Source organism: Daucus carota, chromosome 5 (genome assembly GCF_001625215.2).
Source record: "Daucus carota subsp. sativus chromosome 5, DH1 v3.0, whole genome shotgun sequence".
NCBI classification, from domain to species: Eukaryota; Viridiplantae; Streptophyta; class Magnoliopsida; order Apiales; family Apiaceae; genus Daucus; species Daucus carota.
This window is the reverse complement of record NC_030385.2, coordinates 33,505,657-33,517,192: the sequence shown is the minus strand read 5'-3', so window position 1 is coordinate 33,517,192 and position 11,536 is coordinate 33,505,657. Positions and strand designations below refer to the sequence as shown.

General features: G+C 34.2%; 1 protein-coding gene across 1 annotated transcript; it reads right to left on the bottom strand.

The window, feature by feature from the left end:
• Positions 1-265: 265 nt before the first annotated feature.
• LOC108221622 (receptor-like protein kinase ANXUR1) lies at positions 266-3,097 on the bottom strand. The gene has a single exon (XM_017395488.2). It carries the CDS (start codon positions 2,950-2,952, stop codon positions 379-381), a length of 2,574 nt encoding a protein of 857 aa, XP_017250977.1. The 5' UTR covers positions 2,953-3,097; the 3' UTR covers positions 266-378.
• Positions 3,098-11,536: the final 8,439 nt, after the last annotated feature.

The window sequence follows — 11,536 nt, the reverse complement described above, 5'->3', positions numbered from 1 at the left end:
AACAAGAGAATCTAACAAATCACTCTGAAGAATCTACTACACAGAATTATATACTAGAAAGAGATATCAAAAACAATAAACAGAAAATTGCTACGGCCATCATATATTGTACAGTAAACCAAATCAGTCTGGTCTCAATGGAATGGTCTTTCTAAGCTCCTTGCATGTAACATTAGAATTACCACATTAAAACAGGTCTCAAAACACACAACTAGGTATTTCGAAAGACCATGCATGAGTTTGAAGCTCTATGTTCATTCATCCGTCATAGGATCATTTCATACAAATGCATTCCGCGTTCAACTCCCCTGGTTCCCTTCTGATTAACGAACGAACTGTGAGAAGCCTTCACTATTTTCTGACCCGGCATCGTCATGGTCATCTCCCCTTCTGATTAACTATCTGTGAGAATACTTCACTACCATCCCCATCATTGTCTTCACTGCCAAGGCTTAAAGTGTTCCTATGCATTGCCATTATACTGCTCTGATCTCGCGGTCCACCATTGTCCAAATCCATACTTCCCTTTGTGGAAGCTGGTTTAGGATTTTCCACATTCGACTCTAATTGCAGAACAAATTCAAGATTCCACAGAACATCTCCCATTGAAGGCCTGTCGGTTCCATGATCAGCCAAACACTTCCCGGCTGTATCAGTATATTTCTTGAAGCACTCCTGGCTTATTTTGCCTTTGAGCTGAGGATCAACCATATCTTCCAGAGTTCCTTTCCTTAAACAATACATAGCATAATCAGCTAGACTGACTTGTTCTTTAGGGAGGTTCGGGTTAAGAGCTGGCCTAGCACAGAGAACCTCAAAAAGAACTACCCCGAATGAGTACACATCGGATTTCTCTGTCAGTTGTTGCCTTCTAAAATACTCAGGATCCAAGTACCCAAAACTACCTTTTACAACAGTGCTGACATGGCCTTGATTCATGTTAGGACCTGTTTTGGATAACCCAAAATCTGAGACTTTTGCAACCCACTTGTCATCCAACAAAATATTAGTAGTCTTGACATCCCTGTGAATAATAGTGTATTGAGCTCCAGTATGAAGATAATGCAATCCTCTTGCTGCACCAATACAGATCTCCAGCCTTTGTTTCCAAGTAAGAGTGACTTTGTTGTTTTTGTACAAATGCTCCCTTAAGGTTCCTTTCCCCATATAATCATAAACCAAGGCCATCTCGTTATCCTCTTCACAGTAGCCGATAAGTGACACTAGATGCCTGTGTCTCAACTTTGAAAGCATCTCAATTTCTGTCTGGAATTCATTAACTCCTTGTTCTGAAGATGGATTTGATCTCTTTATAGCCACCTTCATTTTTCCATCTACGACACCTCTGTAAACCTTCCCAAAACCACCAACACCGATAACATGGGATTCATCAAAATGCTTGGTAGCCTGTTTGATTTCTGCCAGTGAGAAGTACCTGCAATTGCATGCTGCATCAGATGAAATATGGGTACTGCCATGGCTCCTCCCCGAGGCAGACTTGCTACTGCTTGTATGAGTCTGTCCATAAAGTGGAAGCCAACTCGACACTGAATCTTGTCCAGGATATCTCCTTTTTCTATTATTGATCACCACAAGTAATGCAGCAGCAATCCCAAAAGCAGCAGCACCACCAGCAGCTCCTCCAATTATGGCAGTTGTGTAACTTCTCTTTGAAGCAAATCCCTTTGTGTTGTGATCAATTTGTTTTTGCATCAAATCAGATATCTGCGGGTTAGGTCCTGCCAAGTTCTTCTTTGAGTCACCAAGTTTAAATATCTCCAAACCATTCAACATTGCATCAAAAAATTCAGGCTTGACACTCACATTGGGGTGTAATGCCACCCAAATCTCATTATCACCCTTGTTATCTTTCACAAGGATGGCAAAATCCTTCTTCATCGGACTATTTGCAGAACCTGCTAAGCCTATTATATCCATGGTATCTAAAGCTGTTTGATTATTGATGAATATCTCAAACACCCTTTGGTTCACTTTCTCGTCTAGATAATCACAGAAATGAAACCTTAACAGATAGGTGAAATTGGCATCAACCTGAAATACCCATGTCAGGTTATAATTCTTGTTCACATTAGGATCCGGACCCATGGTTCTTGCAGTGGAGTAGACAGCAAGAGGGGCTGTTCCATTCCCTGCATCAATAGTTGTATTGGCTGCATTTGTCACGCCACTTGAAGCACCAAACAAATACGCTGTATCGTCATACCAACTCCTCATTAGACCAGCTGAATCATTTGTTGGAGGAATGTATTGTCCCCCAACATTTAATCTAAACATTGTCTCCATACTAGCTGTTGTTGCTTCAACTGTCACACCTGAATCACCCGCAAAACCCACCATTCCTGTCTCATCATCAAACATTTCTGGCGTTTCAATCACCTCAATGCCATTAACAAATGCAAAACTCCCACTATACTTGTCAGAAGGCTTAAAGGTCACAGTCAGATCATTCAAATCCGAAGGTGCCAATGCATATTCTTTAACTATATAAGCCTGTGACAAAGCTGTAGCTGTAAGTGCAGCACTGAAATTATTCAACAAGGTGGTTTCACCAACATTAACCCCGAAATAAGAGTTGGAAATATTAACATTGGGATACGAAGATGGGTAAAAATATAACCTAAGGAAATGCCTATTGCTTCCATTTATATCAAACTTGTAAGATGTCTCTGCATTAAAAATTCTAGCAGACATGAATGGAATTTCAGAGGGTAGTGAAGGGTCTTGCATATCCGCCTTGGCTTCGCCAGATTTATCTGCTTTAACCAAGAATTTTGTATCATCTTCCCATTTTCTGCCATCAGCATCCACGCCACCTTTCAGGTTACCACAGCTCAGAAGAAACTGCTGTGGAGGTCCATCTGCAGCATCCGCAGGCTCGAAAATGAAACAAATATACATAACAGAAACAAGAATGTGGATACCCGGGCTCATGATAATTGATCAATACATGCAATGCAGTTGGCATATAGAAATTCAGACTTCAAAACTGCATGATTATTGATCAATATTGATTTTTTTTTTCTTTTTCTTTCTTTATTCTTTTTTTCCCAGTTTCTTGGTCGGTTTGATTGTTGATTTTTTTTTCTTGTGTGTTGTTTCCTGGTGAATTTTTGGTTCTGGAACAATGTTTGGGGAGAAAGAAAAGTGGGCAAGGATTGAATGAATTGAGTTAAAACAAATGTAACGCTGGATTTCTGTGAAGTTATTGTTGGCGTTCCTATTAATTGGGAGATATATATTGGTCATTGTTTCTGCTCTCATTCATTTTGTGACTTTTGTCATGTCTACATATTTGATAATTAGAAGTAATAATGATTTCAAAATAAAATAAAATTAGAAGTAATAACAGTCAATTGTTTATTGTATAACTCTCCCTGTTGCTGGTTTTGAAAAAATTAATATCCAATATAAAATGAAAGATTTGCTAAAAAAAATAATAAGTATAAGATAGCTCTATCTATAATTCACGGGTTACTCCTAATAAAATATTTATGTTAATTCCTATAAATATTAAATACTCTTAATTGAACTGTTACAACTTTAAAATGAATCATTAATGATAAGTATTCACTGAATTAAGAGTAAGCAGTTCTTCTTGATCAGCTGTTTCAAATATATTCTCAACTTTTTCTTAGGGCGGAAGATCACAATCCTGAATTATTTCTTCAATATAAATAAGGATTTTTCTCATAAATATTCAAGTCTGAAATATTTATTATAAAAAATATTGTTTTTTTTCAAATATCTTATAAAATACAAAACTTGTAAAAATATTTGTCAAAATAATGTGTAAATCCGTTGCAATGCAACCATACTAGTTACATCTGGTTGCGGATGTAGTTTTTTCCTAAAAAGTTAGTTTTCAAGAAAAACAATAGTATAAAATACAATGTTTTTGAGAAAATTTTCTTGAATTTTTTTTGAAAAATGTGGAAAAAAATATTCTCCTGATCACTTTACACTGGGACGACAAATTCCTAGAAGCGTAACACGCTTACAACTTCTACCATGGACCCTACTTATCTAAAATGCAGTAGATTAAGCCATGTGCTTTAGCCGTTAAGCTATCAATAAACTAGTTGTCTAAATAGCATTAACAATAATAATTAGTTAATTAGCCTCTTCACCCATATGCATGGCGCATAAAAAGCATGGAGAGCAAGCTGTATTGGGGACCCTGTAGGCTGTAACGGGAGGGTACGTAAGCTTACAAATATACAGTGTAGGATGTGCCACGATTGCAAAGTTATACACCATTTGTTGCATTCATTTTGCTTTCCAAATGCATGTGCACACATGTTATCTCCGCTAGCTACACTTCATTTTCCAGACTAATTATAAATTGACCCAGCACCCCACCACCATGCCACAATCCACCACCATTTTTTGGATCATTGTAATTATGCAACCTCGCCAATATGTCATGTGTCCGAATAACTCGCATTATTTTCGATCGATTTTTCCAGATTTCGCATTAATCGATCAAGAAAAAATATCGAGAAAAAAACAGGTTTTCTTGAAATATAGTATAAGATCCCATAGAAACTTTCCTCTGACACGATGGACTGGTTATTAACATGATATCAGAGCTCTGTTTGTATTTTGCTGTGATAAAAAGTTTGTAATAATCGATTCCCATACATTATATAATGGTGGTTTGGTTGAAACTATGGTACATGAATGTCTGGGAACAATATCCATAGTTCCAACACAAGGATCTTAGGTGTGGCCTTTGTTGAGATAAACAATGACAGATTCCATATACACTAGGTCAAGCAATTTATATCTTAATAGGCTTCCTTTCAGGGAACATGGGAATAAACCTACCAAAACAACCTCAGAATTAAACAACTAACTGAACTCTGCAGATTCATATTAACATATATATGTCCTATATATATTCATTGAATTTGGTGAATAATGGTAGAATTTGTGGCATAAATGTGAATGTTAAATATGTGTACATGGAATTTGAAAAGTGGGAGGGAATATCCAGGGTGTTATGATGAGGCAAGAGTTGATGAAAGGTGGTGGAGAATGGTAGCATGCTAGGAGGTTCAGTGTCATGGAGAATGAATCATGTGGTTTCATGTGCACCAAAATAGGAGAACATGCCAAGCCAACAATCAAGCTATTTGTGTATACTTGGCAGTCCCACATTCACTGACACCTCATTGTTTTACAAAATATATTAAATGAATGAAAAGGAACAAAATGAATAGGCCCCCACCATAGCCCTTGGACATATGCATGTACATTATCCTCTAAATGTCCTCAAATAACACCTTACATTCAAGTATAAAACCCCCCTTAACACCACAGAGAATTCATACTGTGCCTGTTCTTGACATTTAAGCTTGTACAAGATCTCAGAAAGTGTTTGTTTTGTTTCATATTTTTTTGTGAGAAATTTTTGAAGCTTTTAACAATCATGGGTGTTTGTCAAAAACCTTCCATTGTAACTCTTGATGGTTTTCTTGGAGCTAGGAGGATTATTACAGGGAAACAGAGGGTGGCAGAGGGGATTAAAGGAAGGTACATCAAGAATAGCAAAAAGTACAGATCTTTGACCAGAAGGAGTGTGATGAAAAGAAGCAGAAGAAATGGTGGCTTGAAAAGTGCAAGGCCAAGTAATCCTGAGGTGGTTAAAAAGGTGAGAACTTTGAAGAAACTTGTGCCAAACAGCAGTGAGAGCAAGGGGCTAGATGGGCTGTTCAGAGAGACAGCTGATTACATATTGGCTTTGCAGATGAGGATTCAGTTCATGCAGGTTTTGGTCAATGGATTGTCATCAACTCCTGTTGATGTTAAGTGTATTGAGTGATGATTTATTTGTAAATTACATTATGACGATGATATATACATACATCACAGATTTATGTGACAATTCTTTTTATTCTCTTTCATGTCTTGTTTTATGTTCTTGTGTCTGTGTTATAATGTTTGATGTGATACTCAGTTTAGCAGCTGTTTTATAAGATGCCAGCTCTGCTGTGTTCATCTGAGGTGATCATGTACATGACAATTGACATAGGATAAAACTCATAACAATTGGCCACTGTGCTTTTTGTGAATTTCTTAATTAGCACTTGTTCCTGAGTGTGTTTTTTTTTGTTTTGTTTTTTGAAACAGTTACTGGTTTTTTAATAAGAACGAAAATAAGAGAAAATGGATATAAATTCAACATACTTTCACTCTAAAAGTTTCATTCAAAATTGGAATGAATATCCATGACTTACATTATACTTGCTTTTCTCTCATTTTATATATGGGAGCCTAATATTTATCTCAGTATATATTTATTTGTAATATATGTAAGTCTAGCTTTTTTTTTGAGAGAAATGGAAGTCTAGTTATAATTAAAATACAATAAAAAAAATTTATATAAATATAAAAAATTAACTAGTTAAAAGAATGAATTATTCTCGGAGAATTAACAGCACAATCGAATATCCATTTTAATGCGTCATGTTCTTAAAGTTAAACCGTCAATCTAGATTCTACCTAGCTACTCGCTTAGAACGTATCTGAACAGTCGGGGAAGAAAGGGGGATGCTATTCTAGCTGTTCACGTTTTCTAAATATCAAACAAACATTAAAAATTGAATTATTTTTCGAACAAATAATCAATGAAACCTATTTATTTAGATGTATTAGAAAAGGTCATTTTAAATATTAAAAACTATTTATTTAAATATTTATATATTAAAACTATAAATAAAGATTAAAAATCAGTCAGTAATAAATTCTCAAGGAAAGAGTTGTTCAATTAGTTTGGAAAATAAAAAGGCACCGGCAAGTGAAGTCGTAAAGGCGCTCAGTGAATGCACCAACTTGAAACTTGCGAGTTCTTAGTACTCATCACTACAAACCCTACGGAAAAATGGATATGAAATGCATGGTGTACTTGCAGGGCAACGCGATCGAAACAACAGTCACGAGTGGATTCGTGACGTCATATCCACCGCCCACATTTAGCAAAATATAGTCGGGATCGACCGCATATATAATGATAAGAACCGCAAAACTGTAATGATACAGATGTGCGTCGGCACCAAATGTCTCCTCTACCAAACACTTTATTCCGACACCAATAACTTTAATTCGAACCCCTGGTATTATTTTCCACCGGATGGCAGTTTAATATTTGCTGGAGTAGAGGTTCGGAGGAAGTTCTCGTCAAACATTTTAATATCTGATAGTTATGTTGACATTGAAGCTCTAGCGGTGGAACGATGGTGTTGGCCGATTCAAATTATTGGTGGTAGCTGCAGCTCCAAACACGTTATGTCACCGTTGGGTACTGATGAGGGCTGGAAGCCTGGATTGAAAGTTCTTGCAAGGAGTGTGGCGCATTTGAACATTGAAAGGCCTGTTCGTGTTATGTCAAGTACTGACTGGTCGGCCAAGGAACTTTGTCTGGAGCAGATTGAGTTCGCATGTGCTCATGTTTATGCTTGTTTTCGAGTTGCCTTCGAGCTGCTCAAGCATGGTAATGAGATGCCGAGAATGATGAAATCACCACCACCTGTGGACGATGACGATGAATGATGGCATCATTTCAGACTCCACAACTATATTAATTACTTATATTGTAACCTACTATTGAAATTATAAAACGATGTATGTAATGAATTTTCCGATTTGGAAGTCCAGACTGCAAATGATGTAATTTAGTGGTGAAAAGATAAATAATTTCCAAGTGATTTCTCTGAAATGATTCTGAGGTTTGACTATATATTGAAAAGAAATAACAAAAATTAATACAACCACAAATATCAATTTAACTTTTCTTTTGTAATTATGTATACTAGCCTTGAACACAGGAGGCTATATTATTTTGAATTTGTTATATATAATGTTAATTTTAATATCATTTTATTAGTGATTAGTATTAACTAATTATAAATTATATTTAAAAGAATAAAATTGAAGTTCTTATCTTGTAGTATATCAAACTGTTTAGAGATGTAGGACTATGAGAACTCTACGTGCAACAGACTTTTAGTTAGAAAGTGAATCACCAAATCAATGTGACCAAACCAAAAATTTGTACGACTACAAATTATACCCATGTTGGCTTATTATAGTAACTAGCCTTTAACCCGTGCGAAGCACGGACGAATATATAATTCATAATTTATTATTTATAAGTTAAATTTTATAATTATCTTAGTATTTTAGTGTAATTGGAACATTTATTTATAAGTATTTTTAGTATTAATATATATTATTAATAGTAGTTTCATTTTTTTCAACTAATTATATTTAAGAGGATAATGATAAAATTTTGTCTTGTAATAGATGAGGAGTGTTTTTAGTATCTGAAATTGTTTAAAAAAATAAAAGTAATAGACCTATATGACTTCTACTTGTATAAAGAGAGTAAAAAAAGAATATGACCAAACCAAAAATTTGTACGACTACAAATTATACCCTTATTTGTACGATTCAAATTATTGGTGGTAGCTGCAGCTCCAAACACGTTATGTCACCGTTGGGTACTGATGAGGGCTGGAAGCCTGGATTGAAAGTTCTTGCAAGGAGTGTGGCGCATTTGAACATTGAAAGGCCTGTTCGTGTTATGTCAAGTACTGACTGGTCGGCCAAGGAACTTTGTCTGGAGCAGATTGAGTTCGCATGTGCTCATGTTTATGCTTGTTTTCGAGTTGCCTTCGAGCTGCTCAAGCATGGTAATGAGATGCCGAGAATGATGAAATCACCACCACCTGTGGACGATGACGATGAATGATGGCATCATTTCAGACTCCACAACTATATTAATTACTTATATTGTAACCTACTATTGAAATTATAAAACGATGTATGTAATGAATTTTCCGATTTGGAAGTCCAGACTGCAAATGATGTAATTTAGTGGTGAAAAGATAAATAATTTCCAAGTGATTTCTCTGAAATGATTCTGAGGTTTGACTATATATTGAAAAGAAATAACAAAAATTAATACAACCACAAATATCAATTTAACTTTTCTTTTGTAATTATGTATACTAGCCTTGAACACAGGAGGCTATATTATTTTGAATTTGTTATATATAATGTTAATTTTAATATCATTTTATTAGTGATTAGTATTAACTAATTATAAATTATATTTAAAAGAATAAAATTGAAGTTCTTATCTTGTAGTATATCAAACTGTTTAGAGATGTAGGACTATGAGAACTCTACGTGCAACAGACTTTTAGTTAGAAAGTGAATCACCAAATCAATGTGACCAAACCAAAAATTTGTACGACTACAAATTATACCCATGTTGGCTTATTATAGTAACTAGCCTTTAACCCGTGCGAAGCACGGACGAATATATAATTCATAATTTATTATTTATAAGTTAAATTTTATAATTATCTTAGTATTTTAGTGTAATTGGAACATTTATTTATAAGTATTTTTAGTATTAATATATATTATTAATAGTAGTTTCATTTTTTTCAACTAATTATATTTAAGAGGATAATGATAAAATTTTGTCTTGTAATAGATGAGGAGTGTTTTTAGTATCTGAAATTGTTTAAAAAAATAAAAGTAATAGACCTATATGACTTCTACTTGTATAAAGAGAGTAAAAAAAGAATATGACCAAACCAAAAATTTGTACGACTACAAATTATACCCTTATTATAGTAACTAGCCTTTAACCCGTGCGAAGCACGGGCGAATATATAATTCATAATTTATTATTTATAAGTTAAATTTTAAAATTATCTTAGTATTTTAGTATAATTGGAACATTTATTTATAAGTATTTTTAGTATTAAAAAGAACATGACCAAACCAAAAATTTGTACGACTACAAATTATACCCATGTTGGCTTATTATAGTATAGTATAGATAGTATAGATTATAAATTATATTTAAAAGAATAAAATTGGAGTTTTTATCTTGTAGTATATCAAACTGTTTAGAGATGTAAGACTATGAGAACTCTACGTGCAACCGATTTTTAGTTAGAAAGTGAATCACCAAATCAATGTGACCAAACCAAAAATTTGTACGACTACAAATTATACCCATGTTGGCTTATTATAGTATAGTATAGATAGTATAGATTAGTGAAATAATTTAATTCTGTATGTTTCAGGTTGCGAAATCTTTATGTTGTGAAGGTCGGGAAAATTAGAATATCGATGACTCCACAACGGAATAATGTGATTTTATTCTTTGTGTACTATTTCAAAAAATATCAGTCCTGAAGTTTAAAGAAACTTTTTACTTGATTATCATATAGACAATTATTTAAATATAAATTATTAAAAAGTAAAATAAAATATAAATAGAAAAAATCATCGATGAATGATATTATTCCTCATGTATATATTATAGTTTATGACTTATATGACATCATCTACCTAGGTACCACATTCATTCTTGTTTAATCCATTGCGAATCTACAAAAATCAATACAAGGCTTCAGATATGTCTTGAGTAGACTCCACAAATTTAAAAGTCAAAAATTTAATTCACCTAGATTTTTATTTCCTCTGTCAACCTCCATTTAGGACCGGTAATATTTTGATATCAGATCGGATTGACGATCGCGGATCAGAAATTTGACTCAATCTGTATCCAACTGAGTTTTAATGAGATAGAATACTCAACTTGAACCCGACCCGCTTTGCCGTGAGTAACCACAACACGATCTATAAAATTTATTAATAAATATAATTTTAAATAAATATCATTTTAATCCAATTAAATTAAATAATTCCTTGTTAAATTTAAGTAATAGATATAATGAAAATAATTTAAGTATATGTATATTATATAAATGTATATGATTTTGATATTGTGTATTTATTTTCTGGATAACCCGAATTCAATCCAAAAATAATGGGGGATTTCCAAGTTGACTTTGTGTTAAACGAACTTAACCCTAAACTTGAAAAATTCTAACCTGAATTTGTATTTAATTTCTTTTCGGGTTATTAAGGCGGGTCTGATACTACCAAAATTTGCGTTCTTTCTGTTATAAACAAAATAGGATTATTATAGTAATTATAATGGGACGAATGAGTTATTTTTAATGAAGTTTCACGATTGCTTTAAGCCTTGTGAATCGATGACTGGCTTTTAATGAAGTTATGGTTTTACGATGCGCGCAATTCATCTTTTAATGAAGTTGTGGTTTTCCGATGCAGTTCATCTTTTACAATGCTCATGCTGGGAAGTCGAATTGAATCAAAAGCTCTCCAACAGACATTTCCATCACATGCAAGGCTTCTGTTGTGGTCCTTGTATACGTACCGTCCTCCCTACAGCCCACTGCTTCCAGAACATACTCGGTTTCTGCCGCCAAAGTTTAGTGAGGTACGAGATGGAACTAGTCTGTGCATTGGCAAGAAGTGTCTCTTGTATCAACCGCTCTATTTCAGCACCGACAAGCCTCGTTTGCTGGACTCTTTATTTCGTGACCCTGGTTTTATTTTTGCTGGAGTAGACGTATTAGAAAATATGAGGGGACTCCATGCTTTTTGTCCCGGGACCTCTATT

Excerpts from the sequence above, each read along its gene's own strand:
- LOC108221622 (XM_017395488.2), bottom strand. The coding sequence starts at position 2,952 with ATGAGCCCGGGTATCCACATTCTTGTTTCTGTTATGTATATTTGTTTC.